This window comes from Lemur catta, chromosome 15 (genome assembly GCF_020740605.2).
Source record: "Lemur catta isolate mLemCat1 chromosome 15, mLemCat1.pri, whole genome shotgun sequence".
Taxonomy (NCBI): Eukaryota; Metazoa; Chordata; class Mammalia; order Primates; family Lemuridae; genus Lemur; species Lemur catta.
Window position 1 is genome coordinate 10,603,134 of NC_059142.1, and position 20,466 is coordinate 10,623,599.

The 20,466-nt window shown below is 52.6% G+C and overlaps 1 protein-coding gene and 1 non-coding gene across 2 annotated transcripts; one reads left to right on the top strand and one right to left on the bottom strand.

The window, feature by feature from the left end:
* Nucleotides 1-505: 505 nt before the first annotated feature.
* ALOXE3 (arachidonate lipoxygenase 3) lies at nt 506-19,989 on the bottom strand. Its single transcript, XM_045570183.1, is given in 20 exon segments — nt 506-1,384; nt 5,219-5,389; nt 5,999-6,099; nt 10,624-10,745; nt 11,386-11,555; nt 12,040-12,126; nt 12,217-12,420; nt 12,508-12,651; nt 13,468-13,640; nt 14,195-14,298; nt 16,053-16,178; nt 16,515-16,634; nt 17,181-17,262; nt 18,323-18,527; nt 19,069-19,239; nt 19,241-19,309; nt 19,312-19,394; nt 19,397-19,438; nt 19,441-19,526; nt 19,922-19,989. Coding segments are annotated over 20 exon segments (2,508 nt in total). The 3' UTR covers nt 506-1,204.
* Nucleotides 19,990-20,374: 385 nt separating this feature from the next.
* TRNAK-UUU lies at nt 20,375-20,447 on the top strand. Its single transcript has one exon. It is a non-coding gene; the product is annotated as a tRNA-Lys (tRNA).
* Nucleotides 20,448-20,466: the final 19 nt, after the last annotated feature.

Below are 20,466 nucleotides of genomic sequence, written 5' to 3' on the forward strand. Positions count from 1 at the left end.
CACACAAGCAAGTGCCAGGTCAACACGGGCTTCCAGAATAGAGAGGCAGAGAGAAGAGAACTCTAGGAGCCTCCGCGCCAGCCTGGAGGTGACCAGCATCGCTTCTGCTCATAACTCGGCCAAAACCTATCTGGTGACTCCACCCATCCATAAGAGGGACAGAGGCTGAGTCTTCTGTGCGTCCAGGAGAAGAACTGGATGTCAGTGGTAACATTAACAACTACCACACCCAGCAGCCAGACTCTGAGGCTTTGCAAAATACCTACTTTTTCCCTATCAGCCCCTTCAGTCCAGACATTCCTTCACCTCCAGATGACATGCTCTGGGAGGCAACGGCAGGGATCGGGGTGTGGCTGGCTGGTGGATTGAGCTGCGAGGCTTCCTGTCTTCGGAACGTTTGATCCACAGGTGGATTCACTGCTGCTCCCTGCGTCTGCCGTCCCTGGCACCTCCACCACCACCCGCCCCAAACACACACACCACAGCATAAAAACGAAATGGGAGCCAAATATGTTGGTTTTTATTGAACTCACTGGACTCAAGGACAAAAAGAAAAAATGGGATCAGAGTCGGGTAGAGAGGTGGGATCAGAGCGCTGGAGAGGGATCCCCACATACGTGCACAGGCCAGGAAGCCTGTCTCCGAGAACTGCAGTTAGAGGTCCAGGTAAGCTGGGCTGCTGAGAACAAAGGGGACCACGTGTCAGATCCAGGCACACACCCTGCGTGCCCAGTTTCCAGACTCTTCCAGAGAAGAAAGCTGGGTTGGTTGGTCTTAGGCCTGAGGAAAGGGAAAGCAAAAGGCATGGTGGGAGAGAGAGTTTGGAGATGGGGAGGGCTGGGAAGGCGAGCTCAGAAACCCGCGCTGGCATCCGAATGGTAGGAGACGGATCCCACAAGAGGCTGGAACAGGAGGCTGCCCAGAGTAGGGCAAAGGACGAAGGGTTCCTTCCTTTTGGAGGGCCGATTGTGCACTTGACTTTAGACAGCGGCCTCTCACCCTGGACACGGCTGTACTCGTCCCTCCCAGCTCTGGCCCAGTTCGTATGATGCTGGAGCCGTCTTGGCTGGAATGGTTCCCCACATGTGGGAAAAGAAAGTTCAGGCTGGCTGAGAACGAAGGATGGGAGGGTCTGGAGGACCCTGAGAAGCTGTCCTCCTCGTGCTTGGACCTTCCTTTCTTTTGGGGTCGTATGAGGAGGGGCTTAAATGGAGACGCTGTTCTCGATGAGGGGAGGGTCCAGGTAGATGTAGGGCAGCACCAGGCTCTGGTTCCGCTCCCGGATGTCCCTTGAGATCTGGGCCAGGCGGCTCTGGAAGGCGGCGATGCTCCGCCGCGGGGCCTCCTCTGTGAAGTGCTCATCTGGGTAGGTGCCCAGGGGCCTCTGGGGGAAAATCGGGTGAGAGGTCAGGATGATGTTCAATTCCGGATGGGATGGAGAATAATGAAGGATCCCATGTGCAGACAAATGGAGTCAAGGTGGCATCTCAAACACGACCCCGCAGCCACTGTAAATACCCAACCAGGACCCCAAACCACCGTTCCGTGCAACCTGACACAGAACAGCCCTCCAACACCCCAAGCCCACACAGCATAGGGGACAGAATGTGACTTGGGAGCCACCCATCCTAAATTCAGGGCTCCCTCTGCTGGTAACCCTCTGCCGGTTACTCTGACTCTGAGACTCAGTTCTTGCATCTGAAAGTAAATAGGTTGAACTAGAAATTTTTTTTTTTTTTTTTTTTTTTTTTTTTTTTTTTGAGACAGAGTCTCACTCTGTTGCCAGGGCTAGAGTGCTGTGGCGTCATCCTAGCTCACAGCAACCTCAAACTCCTGGGCTCAAGCGATCCTCCTGCCTCAGCCTCCCTAGTAGCTGGGACTACAGGCATATGCCACCATGCCCGGTTAACTTTTTCTATATATTTTTAGTTGTCCAGCTAATTTCTTTCTATTTTTAGTAGAGACAGGGTCTCGCTCTTGCTCAGGATGGTCTTGAACTCCTGAGCTCAAACGATCCCCCCACCTCAGCCTCCCAGAGTGCTAGGATTACAGGCGTGAGCCACCGTGCCCGGCCTGAACTAGAAAAATTTTAAAGGTCCTTTCCAGTGCCTGATCCACTGCTCAAAGAACTAAAAGAACACAACCACATTCATCACACAACTGAAATCAACATAAATAGCCTTCAGCAAACATACCTAAGAAAACACCTATCACCCTCGAAATTTCACAAAATTCAACCCTTGAAAACAATCAGCATCCTGGTTCTGAGGCATCTTCACAATCAACCAACATAATGGAACTTTTTCCAACACAATCACCGTCACCATACACCATTACACTTTATAGCACAACCAACCACAATCAAGAACTATCACAATGAACTTCAGTCAATGTAATCCTGTGTACAGGACTGTCCCTCCCTCAATTATCACATCACACAACCAGTTCACCATGACAATGCATGGGCCCAGCCTCCTAGCCAGCACACTTCCCATCTAGTATAACCTTCATGCAATCTAACTGATATACAATAACATTGTTTAAAAAATTACTTTTCTTGTTTTATTGCATTGGCAAAGCCCTTCAGATCAGTATCAAGTAACAGCAATAAGAGTGGACATTATTTTCTTGTCTCTGACTTTAATGAGTAGACCTCTATTGTTTGACCAGAAATACAGTGGGTTTTTTTGTTTTCTGAAATATACTTTTATCGTAATGTTTCCTTAAGGGGGTTTCATTTTACACTGAGTTTTTCTTAGTATTAGATGTTCACATTTATCAAATGCCTTTTTAGCGTATATGAAATGATTATATGGTATGCTTCTTTACTGACGTAAGGAATTATATTGCTAGATTTCATAAGGTTGAACCAACCTTTCATTCCTTTCATTCCATAAACTAGACTTTGTCATGGTATATTATTATTTTATTATTCACTATTGGCCTTCATTGGCTGATATCCTTTTAAGATTATTACAGCTAAGTGGAACAAGTTTATCATTTCATTTTCTTAACAACAGCTAACATGTAAGCACATTGCACGGACCATAACAACCACACAACATCCCTTGAGACAGGTGCTTTCCATTTCCACTTTAAAGATAAAGAAATTGAGGCTTAGGGAGGCCAAATTACTAATACATACCTAATGTCACAGAGTTGGTAAGTGTGGATCTAGGACTGGAGCCCTGTACATGAGACCCATCTTAACCCTTGTTAAGGAGCACTGACTTTGCCAGGTGTGGGTATCAGGGTTCTGTAATCCAGTGAAATGATTCGCAAAGCTTCAACCTTTTTCTATGCTTTCAAGCAGTATGAGTGACTAGGGAATTACTTGTTCCTTGAAAGTTTAAAAGGATCACACCTTTTATTACATTTATGTATGGTTTTCATCTCTTCTGGAGTTAAGTTTTGGTTGTTTATGTTTTCCTAGAAAATCATTCATTTCATGTAGATTTATAAATCTGCTTGCATAAAACTATAAGCAGTATTTTCTTATGATTTTAAAAATCTTCTCTGTATTTGTGGCTGAATGCCTTTCCCATTCCTAATGTTGTGTACTTCTGTTCCCTCTCTCTTTTTTTTTCTTGATTGGAATGTCTAAAGCTTTATTTTATTGATTTTTTTTCAAAGAACCAGTTTTAAATCTTATTTACCAAATTGATATCTAATTTCTAAAACTATAGTGTAGCCATCAAAGCAACAGAACACAGAACTAGGACAGCTGGATTCACAGCCTACTTACTGTCGACGTGATGTTGAGCAAGTTGCTTAATCTCTCTGAACCTCAGTTTTCTCCTCTGTAAAATGGAACTACCATTTATTGAATACATATGTCAGCACTGTACCAAATATTTTAAATATGGCTACTTGTTTGATCTGTATTTTCAAATAGCATATGCAAAATACCTGATTTAATGACTGAGACATGAGCGAGCCTCAGTAAGTGACAGCTGCCTTTATTACTGTCATTATAAGTTTCCAGGTCTGACTCTTACCAGATTACGAGGGGAGAGCCCCCACCCCCATCCTCTTGCCTACTCATCCCTCATCTCTCTGGGACCAGAAAGGGGCAGGACCTACGGACAAGTTCCTGCCCTTCCCAGGAAACATCTGCAATCTTTCTAACACCAAACAGAGTCAAACGTGAGAAATGAGGATCTTCACCTGCCAGAGAAGTTGTGGGTAAGACAAGTCGGGCAGGAGTGCGACTGGTGGCGCAATGTGGAAACGGAGATGATGGGAACTGGTCACTAAAGGGTGGCTCCCCTGGCCTAAACTACAGACCTGCCTCCCCTCTGTCCTCCGGCCTCCAAAATTGCCCCTTCCATCCATTCACACAGCCACAGGAGCACCCTTGCCAGAACAAATTTACCCACATCATCTCTGGCTTGAAATTCTTGAGATGCTCCTGATTCTCCTCTGAATGACACTGTGCAGATAGACCCCTACCTGCCTCTCCACCGTGCTGCCTCAGCACACTGAACCGTTTGTGATCCCACAAACACACCAGGGAACTCTCGCCTTGGCTCCTTGGTCCTGTCCCTCCCTCTACCTAGAAACTAACCTGCCACTCCTTTGTCTGCCAAACCCCTACTTGTCCCACAGGTTTCAGCTTAGATGTCACTTCCTCCAAGAAGCCTTCCTGGGTTCCCCCAGACCCAGTAAGGTTCCACGGGGCCCTGCTCTTACCTCTATCACCAGACTGTAAGCTCATAAGAACAAGGTTGACAGCTGACCGTAGCAGTGTCTGGCCCACCATGGGTATTGAATGGAGGAATTAATATATAAGTAACTTCTACAGAACTGTAATGCCCTTTTCATTTACCTCAACTAGGCCACAGGCTTTTTGAAGGCAGGAAGGTCTCACTTGACTTCATATCCCTGAGCCCAGTGCTACGCTGACAGAGGGAAAGTTCTCAAAAACTGTTCAATGTTTGGATGAATGCGTGAGTAGTTGATGGATGAATGGTTAGATGAATGGATGGACAGACTGGTAAACCTGTGAATTGGATGGAAGTTGTGACCCAGCCACTAAACTGGTATCTGCTTCGATAGATGTCTTTCGGGGTCAATTATCAACTGAAGAACACAAAGCAGCTCAGCAGTGGGCATAAATCTTGGCAGTCAGTCCTCAAGACCCCTGGAACAGCCATTGCCACCTCCACTGCCCAGGCCCTGCAAAACCCTACCCCCTTCAGCATCCTCTCCAACACACCTGGTCCTTGGGCTCTTGGCTGACCAGCCAGAAGAGGAGAAGGTTGTTACAGGTGATGTTCACTTCTGGGAGGGTGTCTAGGTAACTCTTCAGAGTGGTGGTCCCCTTAGTCTGGGGTGGAGGCTGCCTCATGGAAGACGGAGCATTGGGCATCCAGGCCCCAAAGTCATGCTGTGGAGAACCCCACCCCAGCTGGGTCAGCAGGCCAGAGGGGGAGGACCAGCTCCCTCATCACCATCCCTGCCCCTCCTCCACCATCCCTGTCCCCACTTCCACCACCCCTGCCCCCACCTCCACCATCCCAGGTCTTGCAGTTGGGAAGTGAGGGGATTGTGGAAAGGGAAGAGAGGAGGGGTAGAAGGTGGAAAGTCCCAGAAGTAGGGCAGGAGCCCAGCTCATTCCTTGTCACTCCCCGCCCAATGTTCCAGGACTGGGTGGAGTGAGTCACGCAGGACCTAGAGCGCAGGTAATCCTAGCAAAGGGCCTAGGGCTGGCACGCCACACGGAGCAACCTGATACTCCACCTGGCCAGGTTCTACCCATGACAGGAGCCCCTAAGTTCTACTCCCAAGGTAACATCAACGTGAGTGGCCATTACAACTGTGGGCCCAGCCCCACCCAGGCATCACCTGAGGCCGGCCCCTCACTCCACCCAGTAGCCACTCCAAGCCCAAGCTTAACCACAGACCCACCCCAACTCTGACCTACCCAAGCTCTCAACCTGAGCTCAAGCCCACTGCTGAGGCCCGCTGCCCCCAGGCCTGCCCTCTGCAGCCTCACCTGCCCACTGTTGACAGCGGCGTGCTGGGCGGAGCAGTTGAAGATGATTGCAGTGAGGAACTTCACCAGCTCTCCTGGGGTGCACAGCCTGCTTGGGAAGCCTGGGTGTGGGGAGGAGGAGAAGAGGGTAGGGATGGATTCCGAGGGGCAGCTCAGGGCTGGGGCTTACCACAGTGGGAAAGTGAGGACGTAAGGGCTGAACATTTGGCCACAACTGTCTTAAGACTAAGACTAGGGTTGAGCTAGGGATGGATGTTGCCAAGATCTGTGGTCTCTGACGGGGCACAGGATAGGAGTGGGAGCTGGAATCGGGCCAGGAGATGCCCGGCAGGTGGGTGCCAGGACAGAGCCAAGCTCAAGCCAAGCACCACGCTGCCTCTCTGTGACCTCCAAGGCACTTCAGTCTGCAGCCCATATTAGCACTTAATGATTTAATTCTACCCAGTTCACCAAGATATGTCTGTCCAAGCACCCAGTACCAGACCATCCTCTGCTGGGCTTAGCAGCAGGGACAGAGGACCACAGAGATTGCTGTGACAGAAGCAGAAGGGAGCATCCAAAGCCAGCGCTTGGCTCTTTTATGAGAGGGAAAGTAGGACAGAAATGGGCACCAGGGCCAGAGTGGCTGTGGGGACTTCCTACAGGACAAGAAGGGGCCTGCTCGAGCTGAAGGGTGGGTGAGCTTTGAATGGGAAAAGGTGAGAGAGGAAAGCATTCTCAGGCTGGAGGCAGAAGAGCTCCCAGGCTCAGTCCTCATTCTTCTTCCCTCTGTACCTCACTAATATCATCCAAGCCCACGGCTTTAACCACCTCCCACTGCCAACAACTCCCAAATTCACATCTCTGTTTGTGCCTGGCTCCTGAAGTCTGCACTTAGCAGCGGGCATGAACCTGCAGCTGCTGCCCTGACGTCTCCACCTGAGTGTCTACGAGACACTTTGAGCAAGACCAACTGCTCCGTTCCCTACCCCACTCGCTCCCCACCCCTGTCCCCCCCAACAGCGGTTCTGCTTCAGTGCTCTTTATCAGCGCACTCCGCCTCTTTTCACCTCATCCCGCACGTACCAGCATGGGAGACTTCCAGAAGCCAGTCTCTCCTCACTACCTCACCCGCCACTGCCACCCAGTCTCTGTCACCTCCCTTCTGGATGAATCCTGCAGTTTCCACCGTTGTCCCTTACAGCCTGCTCTTGACATGACTGCCACAGTGATCCTTTAAGGTCATAAATCAGATTATGTCATCCTCCGCTAAAAACCTCTAAGGGCTTCCCAACTCACTCGCCTCACCATGGCTCTACATGATCCGGCTCCGGCTCCTTCTCTGAATTCATTACTTCTGGACTTTTCTCCGTCTCACTTACTCCACTCCAGCCACACAGGCCTTCCTGGTGTTCCTCAAACACGCCAGCATCCTCAGACCTCAGGGCCTCTACTCGCACTCCACCTCCACCTCCACCTGCTCCTCTTAGCCCAGTCACCAGCACAGCTAGCTCCGTGCTTTCTTCAGTCCCTACTCCAGAATCGGCTCCTCAGGGAGGCTTCCCCGACCACCTATCTGAAATATCTCCCTACCTAGACAGGCCACAGCCCCATGCTGTGTTGCTATTCTTATCACACACAGCCACCTGGCATGTTTGTTTGTCGGTTTTCTGTATCCCCCCAAAAGAATGCCAAGCTCCATGAGGGCCAGGATTTTTATCTGTCTTGTCCACTGCTAAACCCCAGCACCTAGAACAGTACCTAATAAATATTCGGAGCCCAGTGATTATTGGTTGAATGAAGCAAATGCAGGAGAGGCTAAGAGGCCAGAGTGGGAAGATGTGGGGCATAAGCAAGGTGAGAGGACAGGGAGGGAACCTAATCGGAGGCAAGGCTGCAGCAGAGAGCAAGGTCATGCGGTCCCTGGGCAGCATTTCAGAGGATTAGCAGGGTGGCAGCCCTGCAGGCTTGGTGGGCAAGCAAGAAGAGGCTGGGAGGGGCGGGTCTGGTTGAGAAGCAGCTGCCACCATGCAGGAGCACTGTAAGGAGGACTGGGACTAGGGTGGCGACAATGGGAAATGATAGGGACAATAGGGATTAGCCACCCAACTGGATGTAGGAAGACAAAGAGGGAAGGTGAGTCAAAGAGGCCTCAAGGTTTGGAGTCAAGCTGACTGGAGACAGGCTGATGCAACAGGACAGTGAGGCTGGGAGTGTGTGGGAATTTTCTGAATGTCCTGTTTGTGGTTGACTGTCTAACCTTGGAGGCTGGGAATAGAAAAGTACAGCAGGAGTCAGACTATCTATGGGGATTTTTCTGTAGTTCATAGTGTTAATTTTTTTCCCTTGGAATATGGAAGCCAAATCAGACTGACTGAGGTTGATGAGTGTGTTTTGCCATTAAATATTGTATATGAATCTAGAGTGAGCTCGTACTGGTCAAAAGAGCTGTCGTCAACCAGAAGAATGTTCCGATGTGTTAAAACAGAGACAAGTTTAATAAAGTAAGATAGGAGAAGGGAATCAAGGTGAACCAACAGTAATTAGAGCCACCTCTGGGTCTTAAATAGAAAACAGACACCCTCAAATATGAAACAGCCGCCCGAGGGGAGCGGATCAGGAATGCTCACGATTAACAGTAGGCTTGCAAAACACAGGGAAGGGTCACCCTTTAAAAAATCCAAAAGAGATCTGGCTGTCACCACCTTAACCCATATATCAGTCTTGGCATCACTAATAGTGAGACAACCTGATATTATGTGCGTCCCAATATGATGCAATGCAGAGGACACAGCATTCTTGGCAAAAATGTCTAACCTTCAGATATTGCTTCCAGTTTACAAAAAACACAGGAGATAGAGGAACAAGATGAATGACAGCATTAGGAAGCAATGAGATAAATTCAGAAGGTGAGATATTCTGCAGAACAGCTAGTCTGGGCTCTGCAGTAAGTCTATATCATGTGATTTTAGAAAGCACAGGAGAGGAGGCTGTTTTAAATTAACAGAGACTTTCAAGTCTAAACCGAAAAAATGCACCATATAGTCCTTGATCAGCTCCTTAATCAACAGACCAGCTGGGGAAAAATGGGACCGTGGAGAAATTTGAATATGGACTAGATATGAGGTGACATGGGAAATTATTGTCAGTTTTGTTCAGTGTGATAACAGTATTGTGATTGTGTAGAAAAATGTCAGTTTTTAAGATGCATATGGATGGGGTGAAATATGATGAGTGTAATTTACTTTAAAAGCCTTCAGCAATAAACAAAAACAACAGATTAATCAAATATGGCAAAATGTTGGCAATAGTTGAATCTGGTGGTGAGTGTTCACTGTACTCTCTACTTTTCTGTATGTTTGAACATTTTTGTTTAAAAAGAAAATCTTCCAAGCCTATTACAGGTAGGGCTGCAATAGCTACTTATTCTATTTGGAGGTGACCTGAGACCCTCCCTCCTCCCTGGGTCTCCCCAGTGAGGAACCCCTCTGGGTGGCCTCCAGAAGCACTAAGTCAGCTGAAAGCCATCTGTCTGCTGAGAGAAATCCCAGGCCAGCGCTGGGGAAACTGGAGGACGGACATTTGTGCCACTTTAAGCTTTTCCTGTTCTTCTACTGCACCCAGATATAGAGGGCTCTTCTATGTTTTTGAGTGCCTGGAATACAGACTGCATAATACAGTGGCACTAGGTAAGTAGGCGACGAAGAGTAGCAATAGATTATGTAACCTGGGCATATGTCATTCTATAGACAGATGTCATTCTATAGAGGAGCGACATAGAGTTTTCACGTGCTGGTCTTAAGGGCGACAATGAGACACGAAAAAGAAAAGTCCTTCAGAGAGTGGATGCTTGGGAGATTTCCAAGTCTGGGAATCAGCTATAGAGGGGAAAGAGGGGGAAAAAGTCTAATTCTATTAGGGGAGGGTAGAGAGAGGAGTCAGAGACCCAGGACAAGCCAGCAGCTGGGATGGGGATGTGGCAGGGACTCCGGAAGAAGTGGGAAGGGCAGAAGAACACATCCTCCCTGGAGCTAAGGAAGACTTTAAAGAAAGGAGGGTGGTCTGGGGCATCTGCTGGGCACTGACGTTAAGGAAAGGTGGCCTAAGAGGGGGCCCTGGTGTTGGTGGGTCTCAGAGGCCTCTAAGGTAGTGCCAGAGAGAGGGGAGAGTTAAGGTGAGATGACAAGCGTAAATGAAGACTCAGGTAGCAGCAAGACCAACTTGCTCCATGAAGAGGTTTGCAGCCAAAGGAAGTGAAGAGAGGTTGGTGGCTTGAAGGACCACCTGGCAGGACAGGCACAAGAGGGTATGAGCGAAGGTACTAGAATAATTTGAAGTCAGAGATAGCTCCTACTGCATGATGCAGCGCATGGACAGCCCAGCGAGCTGAAGTGAATGACAGGCTCTTATTTGGGTCAAGGGACAAGAGGGGCACAGTGCAGTGGTTGAAAGCAAGGGCTTTGGAGACAATGGGAGCTGGCACTGAATCCTGCCTCTGCCACCTGCCCTGTGCCTATTTCCTCATCTGCTAAGTGGGGACAATAATATATGTACTTCAGAGGCTAGTCAATAAATAGGAACTGGTTAATGGGGGAGGAGGGAACAGGATGAAAGCTTACGGGGGAGGTGGGTTGGAGAGGGAATACCTGAGCTCTCCCGGCCCAGAAACGCCTGTGCAAAAATCTCGCCGACCCAGGCCTGCAGCTCCGAGTCCTGCTGCACGGAGGCCTCGCTGGGATAATAGTAGCCCACGATTTCCGAGACAAAGCTGCAGGAGAGAGAGGCTGGTGCCACTGGAGTAACCTTGGGCTCAGGCCTCGCCAGAAAACCAAGGCCCACACCACTCAGGCTGGGAAGAGGCAGACTGCCAGGGTCCACTGAGCATCCACAGGGGTTCAGAGGGGACCCCTGGATCCAACTGGAGCCTGAGCGCCCAGGCTTCCCCTTAGCCCCACCGCCACTCCTGAGTCACGGGTGCTCTGTGCCTCCTTCCCGCACAGGGACCTGAGGGCAGGTGCCCTCAGGAGAGGAGAGTCTGGCTCGTGCTTCCTCCTCCCCCTCCTCACTCAGCACCCAGGAGGAAGGAAGACCTGCCTGCCTGGAACCCCTGCCCATGCTTAGCTGGTGCACCAGCCCTGGCACCCTGACTCCTCCAGACACCCCTTCTTTCCCTCCCTCCACTACATTCGCACACCCCAGACCCTCTGTAGACCACAGCTACCTGCCATTTCACAGGGACCCCCAAACACAATTCATAGCCTTGAGAATTCTCTATGCCCGGGTCGGAAAACACCTGGAATCCCCACCCCCAAGCGCCCCAGCCGGCAGGGGCAGGAGCACGGGGCCCACACTGCCCCAGCCCAGGAGGCCCTGTGGGGCTGGAGTGGCTGCAGGGTCCCGTCCCACACCTCTCAATGGCTGCCCAGATCTTCAGGCCGTCGTCTCGGTAGTGGTAGTTGGGGATGCCCAGGACACCGCGGGCCCGCAGGCTGTCCGGAAGGCAGAAATTGGTGTAGGTGAAGTGGGCCAGACCCGTGCTCATCAGGTAGAGGAGGCCTTGCCTCCCAATGGACGTGACCTGGGGACAAAGCACAGCTCGGCTCCGGGGCTAGCCCAACCCCTAACCCAGCATCTGGGGACGAGGTGGGGCTAGAGACTCGGCCCAGGGAGGGGCTTACTCGGTTAATCAAGCAGTCCACGACCACGGATCAAACACCCATGGGGACCCGCCTGACGCGGGCTGTTCAGGTTGCAGCCCTATTCCGTGCACAGAAGGCGACCCTTCGGTATTGGGTAATTAAAAGAATGAACTGAAAGCCGGAGAGGCAGGAGCCTGGCTGGGCGCAGGGTCAGCTGAGAGTAGTGCTGGGGCTGGGGATGCCCCGCCTGTGGAACCGTGGCCTGAGGGAGTGAGACCCGGGGGTGGGACCGGCGGGGGGGGGGGGACAAACCGGAGACTGGCGGAGAGGGGCGGGGCTCGTGGGGCGGGGCTCGTGGAACGGGCTTGGGCGCAGAACAGGGCAGGAGGGCGGGGCCTCGGGGACCTTGCGGGGAGGCCGCACCTTGTCCACGAGGCCCTCAGGGTTGAGCAGCGTGGCCCTTGCGATGGTGTTCACCTGCAGCGTGTAGCGAGTGTGCGGAAGCAGGAGCTGCGGAGCGGAGCGAGGACACGTGAGCCGAAGGTCAGGGCAGGAGGCCCAGACCCCGCTCCCTTTGGTCTCGGCCGGGATCGCACGGACCTTGTAGATAGGATGGCAGAGCGGCAGCTGACGCAACGTGGCCATGGCGAAAGCCTCGCACAGCAAGTGCGTGCACAAAAAGTGCGTGTTGTTCTCGTGCACCAGGAACTCAGAGTTGCGCACCCACGTCTTGGCCAGCAGCCAGTCCCATTCGGAGTCAGTGGGCAGAAAGATGGGGCTGTTGGGCCCGGGGGTCTGGCTGAGCTGCGTCCGAGAGTAATCAAAGGGTGGGGCTCAAGACTGTGTGTTCCCTGAGGGCCCCCACTTCCGAAGCCCCGCCCCCGGGCTCACCTGGATGGCCAAGGGCACCAGCGCCCCCTGGGGGTTGAGCCACAACAGGCAGAGCGGGGCGGTCACGTACTGGGGGCGACCGTTTAGGCAATGCGTGGGGGCCTCCGCCAGGACCCAGTAGTCTGCTAGGAAGATGTTCCCCCTCTGGAGAAGGTGCACAGAGACTTAGAGTGCCGTCTCAACCCGCGCTCCGCTTCCGTCTCCGTTCTCTGCTCACTTCTACCCCAGGGAGGAGCTAAGGTCCCATGTTCCAGCCCCCGAAATTCTTGGTGCCTGCACTAATGGCCAACACTGGGTACCCCGCCCTTCCCAGAATGTCCGGAATGAGGTCCAGCTGAGTCCCTGGTTGTGCAACCTCTCACCTGGCCTCCCAGCCACCGTCCTCTCCTCCTCCCCCCATTCCTGGACCTTCCTACTCTCTCAACTCAGCTGGAATCCCCTTGGAGATCTGACCTGCCTGCATCCAAAACAGCAAAATCAGCACGCGATGAGAATTAATCAACCACAGCTCTAGCCTTCTGGAGAATGCCTGAAGGCTTGGCTGCCCCAGAGAGCTCCGGTCATCATCTACCCCGCAGCCTCAGAGCTCCTCCTCTTGATTGTCCCTGCTATAACTGGTGGCCCTGCTATTGGCCTGTCCTAAAGAAGCCTTCTTTGGGCCTCAGCACCTAGGACCTTGGAGGCCCCATAACAGGGTCAAGGCCTTCTCCCAACTGTCCCTGCAGCTGCCCTGCTCATTCACACCCCTCCACCAGGCCCCATCTCAGGCCACAAAGCCTCCCAAGCCCCAGCCGGCCCTCATCCATATCTGCTCTACTTAAAGGTGCAGGACCAGGGCTGCCCAGAGGATGAGGCCCCCAGTCAGGACGCAGGCCAGGCTATTCCCCTTACCCTCCACATGCACCCTCATCCACAGTGGCAACCCCACCAATCAGGCCTACTGCTGAGGTCCTCACCTACCTCTAGCTCTGTCTGCAGGCAGGTGCCTGGTCCCAGCAAGGGGGCCACCATGTCATTGGTGACAGGCAGTTTGCTGGGCAAGCTGGAGAGGCAATGGAGCATGACGGGATTGACGCCATTCAGGTACTGGTACCCAAAGAAGTGGTCCTCACACCAGTGCTCTGTGACATACTCTAGGGGGCAAGAGATGGGACCAGTTGGTCTGAAAACTACTTCCCTAGGTCCTGGTCCTGCCAAGGCCTTTGGTCAACACCATTAGGTGTTCCTCCCAGCAAACCTAGGAGGTAGGTATAAATATATCTTCAACTTAATACTGCACCCTGAGGGGCAGAGAGATGGAATGACTTTCCCGGTGGAGTGGCAGAACATGGATTCGAACCTAAGCCTTTCTGGCCCCAAAGCCGGGAACCCATAGTGGTAGGAGTAGGGAAAGAGAGTCATGTGCCCCCTGATCGGGATTAGCATCATCTAAATGACCGTGACCCTCTTCCAGACAAGCAGAGTGTCTCTGTTCTCACTTCCCGCTTCTTGTGGCCTCTTCAGACGAGGTGCTTGGGTCCCTGAGGGGAAACTGGGAGATGCTACCAGTGAAACCAGGAGCCCCTCCTGCCCAAATCCAGCAGTCTCCCCAGGGGACTAGGAGCAGGCCTTTTCCCAGGAAGGGGAGGAAAGGGTCTGAGCATGGGGCAAGGTAAAGGACAGACATCTTCTGCCTGGCTCTACACACCTATAGTGAAGGTCTTGTGGCACCAGAAGATGTTCCGAATATCATTCAGCTTCTTCCAGGAGCCCTTGCGGTCTAGCAGCCCTCGAAGCTTCATGCCCAAGGACCTGAGGGGGAAGGGAAGGAGGGGAAGGTGAGGGTGGGATCTGGCATCTATTGGGAGCCACTGCGCCCTCAGCCTGGAGGGTCAGTCCCCAGAGTAGAAGTGCCGATCAGTCCACATAGGAGAAAAAGTCTAGTGCCCAATTGAGGTTCTGCAGCCTGGGGGGACTCTGGTTCAAATGCAACCATCCCTGGGAGGGAGAATCACACGTGTGGACAAAGGTGGTGCACATGGCCTTATGATACAGACAAGTCATCCTCACTGGTGCTTTGGCCTTCTTTCTCCAAGCTTCCAGCTTGTCACATTCCCCTCTGCCTGAAGAACAAAGCCCCACCTGCCAAGCCTGGCTAGCCCATGAAGCTCCCCATCAGCTGGTTCCCACCAGCCTTTCCAGGTTTTTCTCCCACCCTGGGGACTAGGCAAGGCCAACCAAGACTGCTCACCAAACATAACCAGAGACATACTTTGTACCCTGGGCTGGTATAAGTGGGGTTGGCAAGCTGAAGGATGTACACTTTTCACTTTTGTGGATGTCTATACTGTCTGAATTTTTTACAGTGAATATCAATATTTTTAGAGATAGGGTCTTGCTCTGTCAGCCAGGCTGGAATGCAGTAGTACCATCATAGCTCACTGTAACTTTGAACTCCTGGACTTAAGCGATGCTCCCGCCTCAGCATCCTGGGTAGCTAGGACTACAGGTGCATGCCACCCTGCTTAGCTAATTTTTTAATAATTTTTTTGGTAGAGGCAGGGGTCTTGGTATGTTGTCCAGGCTGGCCTCAAACTCCTGGCCTCAAAAGATCCTTCTTCCTTGGTCTCCTGGAGTGCTAGGATTACAGGCATGAGCAACTACACCTGGCCTATTATTACTATTTTAAGAGATGGGGTCTGGCAGTGTTGCCCAGGTTCAGCAGCAGTGGCTATTCACAGGCATGATCATAGCTTACTGCAGCCTGGAACTCCTGGGCTCAAGCGGTCCTCTCTTATCAGCCTCCTGAGTAACTGGGACTACAGACACATGCCACTGTGCCTGGCAGCATTATTTTATAATAAGGAAAAAAATGCTTGAAATTAAATTGGCTTTCCCCCATTTCCAGGGCTTCATTTAAGCTTCCTCTCCTAGAAAGCCATCTCCTACGTCTCCACCTACTATAAAATCTATCTGTTCCTCTGGGTACATCTCAGAAGCAAATTCCTTTGTGAAGCATTGCTTGATCTCCCCCCAAACACATGTCTTGGATCTTTCACAAAATACTCATCAATCCCTGCATTACACGGTAAACCCAGTGGGTGCACATCATCCAGCATTACACTACGAGCTCTGACATACCCAGCGCATAACAAGCACTCACTAGGTGGGCTGAATCAAAGGAAAGGGAATGGAACACAGAACAGTTAGGTCTGTGGCAATCAGTCAATCTGATAGGATGTGTGAAGATGCTGATCTGCCCTGAAGAGTGTGGGCACTGAGGAAAGGCAGGGTGGCAAGCGGGGATTAATGATCTGACAGGTCCAGGGACAATGTCACCTGTGCTCAGGGAGGGGAGACTGGGGTCAGGGAGGGGGGGGAAAGCGGTCAGGGAAGGGGGACTGGGGTCAGGGAGGAGGGCCTGGAGGGAGGGAGGGAGGGAGGGAACACTGGGGGCAGGGAGTGGGGACTGGGCTTGGGGAGGGGGATTGAGGGCAGAGACATTCACTGGGCAACAAAGGGGCAGGGGGACGTGAGTGGGAGTGCAGAGAGGACAGCGGCCTCACGCAGGGATGGCATTGAGGAGCAGTGAAGTCGTCTTGGTGACTGAGTATCGAATATTGGGCTCCATGTGCAGCAGGGAAGGGATGTCAATCTTCATGGGAAAGCCAGGCAGGTACCGATTCCCACTGCTGGGGATGGGGGAACAGGACAGGAACCAGTCAGTGGGCCCTGAAGTCCACTCCCCTTAATACTTACCTCTGTTCTGCCCTCAGAGTCCCCAGGTCTCCTCTCCCTCCTGGCTCCTCCCCTGCCCTCTCTACTCTTGACCTGAAATGACTTCCTCACTCTTGTCCTCTCTGCCAGACTCCTCAGGGCCATCCCTGGTCTACTCTCCCCCTGACTCTTGAATGAAACTGCACTCATTACAGACCCTGACCCCTCCTTCCAAGCTGCTAGGGACCCATCTTCCCAACAGACCCTCCACTTCACTCCCCTCCACCTCCCTCCCAAGCCTTGGTCCTCACTTGTCGCCCTGGTCTGCACGAGGTGGCATCTTGGTCAAGGCAAACTTCTTGTCTGACTCCATCTCCTCAAAGCTGCTGACATCCACCATGCGGGGGAAGCCAGGAGCATAGATCTTCCAGCTTCCAAGGGAAAGAGGTCAGAGGTGGCAGGTCAAGCTTGGGATAAACAGAAGTCTTAGCCTTTAAAGACATGACTTCAGATGAAAACTCCAGAAACCACCCACTTTCCGGACAGGAGATAAAGTGCTGGAATTTTCTCCATGAAGGCACTGGGCTGCAGATCAAGGTGGCATTTGAGGATGACATTAGTGCCCATACTGGTTTAGAGATGGGTTTGTGTGGAGATTAAGATCATGGCAGGTTTGGGAGGGAGAGAATGGACTGAGATTGGTGAGTACCAGGGTCATTGCTGTTATTGGGATCTGGATTTCACCAAGGAATGTTGGGGGTTGAGTATGAATTCACTGATGATATTGGGACAATTGTTAATACTGGTATTCTGGGTTCAGACTCAGGGTCATTGTTAAAGTGGGACTAGGTTTAAAGGAGAGTCCTGATTGAAGTTGGGTCCCCAAGGTTGGAACTGAGGTTAGAGTTAGGAACAATCTGATGGAGGCTGAGGTCAGAACAAAGGTGGGGGAAGAAGCCAGATCAGGCCACCCTCACCGGTAGCATTCTTGTCGGGCCCGGAGCTCGCGATTCCTGTGATCCAGGAGGAGGGGAAGGGAATCCTGACAAATGGTTCTTGCTGTGGGGAATGAAAATTACTCTTGGCATAAGCTTCTTTTCAAACAACACCTTTTGCAAACCTTGCCTGAACCCCCCCCCAACCCTTGAGTTGTCACATCCATGTGACGCAGCCACATCCATGTGACTCACATGAGGACGCCCCTGTGTTCTTTTACTTCACCAGGAGAAGGGATTTGAGACAACCTGATAAAAACCTTCCTAATTGTTTGCATGTTTGTCTCCGCTCCAGACTATACACTCTTCAAGGGCAGAAGTCATGCTGTGTTCATTTTTTGTATTCCCACATCTAGCACAGAGCCTGGCACCATGCACATAACAAGCACTTGATAAACGACTGATAAGCAAATATATATTGTGACGCTATGGATGGATGTGCCATAGTAATGGATGGGAGTTCACGGTGACGTGAAGAGCTCACTGTGGGCTGTGGATTAATGTTCACTGGCCTCACCTTGACCTAGAATATCCATCTCTCATCCCTGAGACTCAGCTCCACACTCAGAGTGGCCCTAGTGTTGCCTCTGTGGGTCAGACAGCGCTGCAGGCTGCAGGCAGTCAAGCCCAGCGTCTTTGAAAGGCCCCACAGATTCCACAAGGGACCCTAACAACACCTCACAGGGACTTCACCCACACTCGAAAAACTAGCAATAGAGGACAGGGCCTCTCTGGCCACATTCTCTAAACACTCAGGGCTTCTTCGCCTAGTGAAGTCTAATTACTCAGCTGGGAGGTTAATTCCTCTCTGGGCTCCAGAGGAATTCACCCTGGGGCAGTGCAGAGGGAGGCCGTGAAAAACAGTGCATATCTACATGAGTGTGAGTGTGTGTGTGTGTGTGTGTGTGTGTGTGTGTGTGTGTGTCTCCAGAGGAGTAAATACTGCCTATAAGGCTCTTTCAATTTCAAGGCTTGAGAGGCTCACTTTTTTCCGAAAGCATCTACTTGGGAGCCCAGAGTTCCCAACCCCAATCCTATTTTCTGCACCCTGGGCTCTGTGATACCCCACCCCTAATCCCGAAGACGCCTTCTGCAGTACAGTTTAGCCCTCGCCTCTGGCCCACCTGTTCCCGGCCTCAGCTCCATTGTGCAGTGGCCTTCAATCCACTGATAGCAGGGGAAGTGGGAAATGGTACCATCCGGGGCAGTGACACAGATGCGGCTGCAGTACCAGGAGTCCTTGCGGAAGAAAGCGTAGCGCTCCTTGTGTACGCGCAGCAGCAAGAGCTCGCCCAACTCTGCTGAGCAGCGCACCTTGTACTTCTGTACCTGAGGGGACCGAGGCAGCAAGCAGGTGAGAGTCAGGGAACCACCAAGACTGTCCTTGCACCTTGCAATGTGTGTCTACACCAATGCCTGCTGCTAACCACAGGGTGCCTTTGTATGAATTGGAAAAAGGCAAGCCCTTCATCCAGGTAGAAGCAGGCACCCTGCATGGTGTGCCAACAGAGTGGACGCTAGTGGATTTCACTAGCCTCCTTGGGCACTGGGGAACCCTTGTGTAGGCCACCAGCAAACAGTCCTGGGGGCTGATGAAGGCAGGGAGGTCCCCTCCAGAGAAGAGGATACCCAGGCTCCAATGGCCAACATCAATTATAGGAACAGCTGGGAAGCCAGAGGACATCTCCCGACTCCCTGCTCAGTGCTCTCTGAGGATGAGTTTCAGGGACCACAAAAGGGACAGTGACGAGGTTAGAGCCGGCATCCTGATTTGATGAGTCCAGAAGGAGTGCTCCTCCTCTCCTTCAGGGTCCCCTGCAGGCAGGCCCTGCCTCTCAGGGTCGCACTTCCCCGTCTCCTTTGTACTCACCGATCCAGCGGTGAAGTCCCTGCCAATTCGATCCAGCCGCTGCTTGGGGCTCTCACCACACGTGCCCACCAGCGTGACAGAGATGTTGTCCAGTGTGCCGGCCATCAGGTAGGGACCAGTGGTCACACACAGGCGGTACACTGCCATGATGAAAGGGATGGAGGGATGCCCCCGGCAAAACTGGCCACAGCAGCAGCCGGCCTGGAGGAGGGGAGCGGCAGGTCCGGCAGGGCTGGACTTGGGCGGGGGCGGCCTAGGGGGTTGGGGGGCAGCGTGGGCCTGAGAAAGGGCCCAGCTCTCTCCAGGGTGCTCCTGGGCTATCTCCAAAGCTCTTCGCTGGAGGCTCGAGCTCCCTCTCCCCGCCCACAGTTTGCGCTCTAGTACTTGTTTGCCTGCCTCTAGCACAGCCGGTCCCTCTGGCTGACTCACCCAGATGGATATCGGGAGCCTGGGTCCCACTGGGGAGGGAGGGACTAGATGCTGAGATGGACACAGGGAGGATAATTACACAGTGTCCCTGTATAATTGGGACACTGCCCTTCACCTGGTCAGGGGCCCGACTGATGCCGTGGGACCCTTGTCCGCCCACACCCCAACTTCCCCCCAGGACCATTTTCTCCTCTCTCCCAGTCAGAACTGAGCGCGAGGCACCTGCATTCCTATACGTGAATCATCCGTGTGAATCACTATACACAGGGGAGCCGCACTTGACTACCAATCTCGCAGTCACACGCAGGTGAATCGCACACGCATTCCAGCACCCGGCAGGTGGTCAGGAACACCTGTCCTGTCACCCACACACCCATCTTCCCCAGGCCTGGCCCTCTCTGTCTCCGGCCTGGGCACGCCCGACCTCAGTCTCTCCCTTGGAATAGGGCCGGCCAGGAAACCGAAGTGGAGTCTGAAGGCCCCCTGTGGCATGCTTTCCACTCCAGGCCCTCCCTGGGCCTGCGAGACGATAGGCCGGAGCTAGGTGCCCGAGGTGTCCGGGATCTAGGTCACAGGGCCTGGGGAGGAAGCTCTGTGCGAGGGAGGCCTGTAGCCCGCAGCGGCCCCGCGCGGCCAGTCCCGGCGCTGCACAGTTTCAGCCTCCGCGACTGGCGGTCCCAGCGTCCCAGCCTCGGCGGGGCCTTTGAGAAAGAGAGGCAAAAGAAAAAAGAGCAATAAGCAGCAGGCGGCCTTCACTCGCTCGCTCTGACTCTGTGCCAGAGTCCTCTGCGCAGATGCAATTCTCTCTCGGTTTTGTCAGCCGGGACTTCCGTTTACGAATGTCTCTTATAGAAAGCAGAGCAAAAGCTTTACAAGAGCCCGGATAGCTCAGTCGGTAGAGCATCAGACTTTTAATCTGAGGGTCCAGGGTTCAAGTCCCTGTTCGGGCGTCTGCCTTTTGCTTTTGAG